Raw genomic sequence first — 5515 nt, 5'->3', positions numbered from 1 at the left:
ATGCAGTTTCATGCTCTCTAGTCCATGAATAAAAGGGGTGTTCGATTAGGCTATTGTATTGTGTCACTGTTGGATATCTAAATGGGCTAGATCCTATTGTATTACAGCAAAGTTGGATATATGAATGGGTAAATGTTTCTTTGGGGTCCACAGTAGGGAAGTTTTTTAAGTAAGATAAGTAACTCGATAGTGTTGAATAGTTTAGAGAAAACATCCCTCCGAGGGCCTTCGGCCCTCGGAGGTAATGTTTTCTCTAAACTATTCAACACCATCTCGTTATTTATCCATTACGTAATGCATTGATTTTAGGGCCAGTCAATTTATAATCCGACAGCCCTAAGGCCGTGGCCTCGTTCGCCAACAACAAAAAATAAATCGTATTTAACTTTACATTTGCCTTTAGTCGCCCGCGTGGCGCAGTGGTTAGAGCGTCTGCTCTAGAGTCGCGAAGTAAGAAGTTGATCCTTACGTCGCGAGTTCGAATCCCACTGTGGGACGTGGAGACCGGTCTTTCGGATGAGACCGTATAAACCGAGGTCCCGTGTCGCAGTAGGTGCTGGCACGAAAAAGATCCCTCACTGCTCAATGGCCGTAAGTGCCGAGTATAGGTCAAAATTTGTAGCTCTGTGGTGGCAAGTGGTGGCGTCTCCATATGAGTGAAAAATTCTCGAGAGGGACTTTAATCAACATACAAACAAACAAACATTTGCCTTTATTGTCTATAATAATAAGATTGTATTTCTTACTCGAAAGAAAATTTCTATTCTATAGTAGTATTCCAAAAATATTTTTCTATATAACAGTTCAGTCTTCTTTTTATAACAAAATGTGGAATAGTACTGAAATTTTATATTTTTGTGTCGCCTGCACATATATTGCTTATACATGTATATTAACAATAGAAATCTGCGAACAGGGTATAAAACACGAACCCCTGAAATTCCAGAGGTGGGATCAGGTGTCTAGGAGGAGTAAACATTCATAATCCGTAGTCAAAGGAATTGGTATGAAATATGTCAGTCTATGTAGGCTTGTATGGAACGGTTAAAACAAAAGTATACTAATTTTTCTTAAATTTTGTATCAAAATAAAATTCTGATTACGAAAGTTAAAAGGAGTGAATCTTTGAAAATATATGAGATATGAAATTCTTTTCAATGTGTTATTTAACACAGACAATAGCCATATCTGTTTATAATTTGCAGCTATGTATCTATCAGGCACAAGCATGCATGTATACATGTATATAACATTGACTGCGTAAGAAATAAGTTCTTAGATGTATTCAGTTTTTAATAAACTTTCATCAGTGAAGTATAACTAATTTTGAGTCTAGATCTTTTTCAGGATTCCCTATACATTACCATAAGAAAAGTGATAATTTAGATTGATAATTTTTCAAAAGTATCGTATACAGAAATTAGTTTTGGGAGACCTCTGTACAAATTTCGCATTTATTTATCACGATACAGTTGTTTTTAGTAGGTGAAATACTGCCTACTAGTGATATGTACATGTCATGTATTCTCATGAAACCTTAGTGGTAAAATAAATGATTATTAAGATCAAACTTTATTTAATGTTCTCAGTTGTATTTAACGATTAATTATACATACCTAGCTAATTTGTCATGACGTCACCGAATTGCACGAAACTTGGCAACAAAATTAAAAAAAAAAAAAAAACAGAGACATAAACATGTCTCTATCATTACATTTTATTTTTCATTGAAAAAAAAATCTGAATGTTGAATTTAACCATTACATATTTTAGCAAGTCTATGTCCAATATCACGATATTTATTACTGTAACCAATTTTACTTTATAAATTACATTAATAACAGTATCAGAGATGTTCAATTTGAATTTGTCCCTCTATATGAAAAGCATCTTGCCATACAGCACACACACACAAAAAAAGAAAATTCAATTTCTTTTTCCTTCTTATCAGAAGAACATTGAATAATTACTCCATTCTGTGACGATTTCAGCGCCATCCATTTCCCCTCTTCTGAAGCACAAATGAGAAACAGGGGGATGCCGGGGTCGGAGTTTATTATGAAAAATGATCCGGAAATTAAACTTATTCGGGCGGAAGGAACAATGTTATCAGAAATGTATTCAGTTCTATAATGCTACATTATATCAGTGACTTCACCTTTAAGCGAGCCTTCATATCCTAATAGTCTGAAGAAATAAAATTAGTGCCAATCAACAATTAAATGCCCTAAGTAACTATCATGAAAGATCTTCAAGACTAACATCATGTTTCTAGCCTTTATTCGATATCTATTGATTTAATAAAAGAAAAAATACCAGAAAATACTATGTTTGCAGTAAAGTTTAAAATGAACAAAAGGCCCATGAGCCATGATGGTCACCTGTGTTTCTCAACCTATGACAGCTTTGACCCCACCTTGAACTGAAAATCTGCTTTGTACTCTATATTCCTTCTAATTTTTTTGGTGCTTGTCCTCTAAAAGTTCTGCAATAAGATGATAAAATGCCTTAGAGGGGCTTGAGTTATCAAAAAGATGCTGTTTATCGATTTACTTCGTTTAAACAACCGAAACTATATTAAATAGGTAAATAAAAAATATTTCTAGAAACAAAAATCAGCTTGTCTTGAAAATGTCTGTAAATTCAGAGAACTTAAGCGTTAATTGCCAGATTTTATTTCATAACGAAGGAAAAATGAGTGGTGCTCCACAGTCCAGGCCCGTAGGAAGCAATTTCAGTTTGGGGGTGGGGTGGGGGGGACAAAACTTTTTCAGATATGGGCCACTATCAAAAATTTCTTGACAAGCAAAAAAAGGCATCAGAAACTATTATTGAGGGGGTACAAGCATAAAGTAGCTATGTTTTCTATAGTATTCTAAATATCGGCAAAATTATTCCCCCCTCCCCCGGTTCTTACGGCCATGGAGACACTCTTGCTCATCATAAATATGTACTTAATTTATCTACTTAGTACCCAGGAGCAGAGAAGAAAAATTTTAAAGAACTAATGCATTTTCACTATGTAATCACCCTAACTTCTGAACCTCTTAACCCAAGGGCCATGAAATTCATTATTTTGGAGAAAACGCCCTTTCTTATAATTATGCACGAAGGTTGTGTGCTTAATACTCAGGAGCAGAGATAAATGCGAAAATTATTTAATGTAAAAATAAAATAAAGAACATTATAATAGTTGATTAAAATAGCCTAAATGGGAATATAAATCTATCCTTATATGTCCTATTGTTTCTATTTAGACTAATTTATGATAATTTCAACAGGGCCCTGTATAATGAAAAATCAATGGAAACTTGTAAGTACAGTATAAATAATGCGTTGACTCAACGGAATGATTTAATTCTCGGCAGCAAAAACGCCTACATATATAAGAGCTTCACGTTACTTATAAGTAAGATTGATTGACTCTCGCACATTCTGTTGTAGTACATGTTCGAATGCATAATATATCCCCTATATTTAATAATAATTTTATTGATTTTTTTAAAAGATTAATTTACAAATATAAAGAAAAGGATTCTTGCTTATTTTTTGTCTCTGAAATTGATTTTTTTAAAATTACTTTGTAGAGGATGGTATTGAAATAGTGATAACTGTAATCGGACGCACAATTTTCATTGGATATTTGTTTCGCACGTTTTACAGGGAATTAACCTCGAATGCGACAAAAAGCAAATGAGCTTGGTGGGAATTCGATTTATTACCTCTCATTATCGGAAGAGGAATCTATATATCTCCTGCATCAACCACTTCTGTTTAGTCTCTGAGATTTAACTTAACAAAATCACTTTGAGAAATCTTTTGGAACAAATTTGGAATTTATTCACTGGATTAACACATCAGGTAAATGTACATAATTGCTTTCATTTACGTCGATTTACTTATTAATTTGCTTGAATAATTTTTGTCTCGCAATTCACATGAATTTTACTTGTATTTTTAGATGTACAAATTTGGACAATTGTAACTTGCAATTCCACGATGTCAAGAAAAATGAATAGTTCCTTTGATGCAGACCTTTTTAGCCATTTGAACATTACTCCGTTCAGTAGTTATGATAGATTTGACGTGGACCTATCTATGCCAAATCTTCTCCGTGAAGAATCCTGGAAAATTACTTTCATCCTTGTATTTGCTATTGTGATTTTCTTTGGATTCCTTGAAAACTTGGCTATAGTGATAGTTATCATTATCAACAAGCAACTTCATACCGTAACTAACATATTCATTTGTACCCTAGCTCTTTCTGATATTATGCTGTGTGCTTTTAATTTACCATTCCAGCTTCATTACGGGATCACAGATTTTTGGAAATTCGGACCAGTTCTTTGCCGTGTAATTATACCAATGTTTACAATGCCAGTCTTTGTGTCTACATACGCCATGCTAATGATAGCTATTGAACGTTACATCGTTATTGTATTCCCCTTTCGAAAAAAGATCGCGAAGAAGCAAGCTATTTGTATTGTGGTTATCATAATACTATTTGCGATGGCTTTCACAGTGCCCGCCATTGTTCATACCGAACTTCAAATTGCTGAATATGACATGCGACCTTTTATTGATGAGCGAATATATCGCCCATTCTGTCTTGAAGCTTGGGAAGAAAGGTCAAGCAGAATATACACAATATTTGGATTTGCTTTTCAATTTGTGATCCCCAAAACCTTAATATCGGTTTTGTATTTTCAAATTTATCAAGTACTCAAACGAAGACCTGTGAAGCGTAAAGAGACCAGAAGAAATTACCACATTACGAGGATTCTGGTCTCCATAACGATTCTGTTTACTCTAACCTGGCTTCCCTTCCAGCTCTTTAGCATCACATTGTACTTTAGTCCCGATATATTTCAAACACTTGGTGCAGCCTACAAATTGGTGGATCTATTATTGAAAATTATTGCCATGAGCTCTTCATGTATTAATCCATTCTTTTACGGTTGGTTAAACAACAATTTCAGGCGGGAAATGGGAACCATGCTGGGGCGAAATCTAAAAAAGATACAGAAGAGTACAAATGGTTTTACAACGTACAACAATACTAACCTAAATTCCAATGAGGACAATGAAAGATCGAGTTCTAAAATGGAAGGAAGTGGCCTGTTGTAGGATGTTATTTTTAAAAAAATGCTGCTTGTAATTTCGTGTCACTAGCTTTGTGATCTCGGCTTAAAAGAGAGACAAATTTACATCGAACTTTAGGTTTGTGATATATTTATAAATACAAGTTAATTCAAAATATTTCATTAAATTTTGACTGTTATTTCACGTCTCCAGTGTTTTTACAAAATTGCCATACATGTGCAGGAATTGTTAGTGAATATAGTCTGTATCAAAAAAAAAAAATAGTTTTAAACGTTTTACTTAAGAACACGTTTGGGCAATCCGCATTTATCGCTGTATATATACAGGTAACGACAAATTAATTGTTAAGACTCAAGAAAAAATGCTTCATTACCCGACCTAATTTACGTTACCCAAGTATTTTTTTTTTCAT

General features: G+C 33.9%; 1 protein-coding gene across 1 annotated transcript; it reads left to right on the top strand.

Annotated features, from left to right (window-relative positions):
* The first annotated feature begins 3611 nt into the window (after nucleotides 1–3611).
* On the top strand, nucleotides 3612–5231 carry LOC133183520 (neuropeptide F receptor-like). The gene is made up of 2 exons (XM_061318470.1): nucleotides 3612–3861; nucleotides 3962–5231. The coding sequence occupies exon 2, from the start codon at nucleotides 4000–4002 to the stop codon at nucleotides 5125–5127; it is 1128 nt and encodes a 375-aa protein (XP_061174454.1). The 5' UTR covers nucleotides 3612–3861; nucleotides 3962–3999; the 3' UTR covers nucleotides 5128–5231.
* The last annotated feature ends 284 nt before the right edge of the window (nucleotides 5232–5515 follow it).

Source organism: Saccostrea echinata, unplaced genomic scaffold (genome assembly GCF_033153115.1).
Source record: "Saccostrea echinata isolate AGI-Se365-2 ecotype Australia unplaced genomic scaffold, CSIRO_AGI_Sech_v1 ptg000009l, whole genome shotgun sequence".
Taxonomy (NCBI): domain Eukaryota; kingdom Metazoa; phylum Mollusca; class Bivalvia; order Ostreida; family Ostreidae; genus Saccostrea; species Saccostrea echinata.
This window is presented reverse-complemented; position numbering and strand designations above follow the sequence as displayed.

Bases quoted from the DNA above. Each gene is read 5' to 3' on its own strand.
- LOC133183520 (XM_061318470.1), top strand. From the start codon at position 4,000: ATGTCAAGAAAAATGAATAGTTCCTTTGATGCAGACCTTTTTAGCCAT.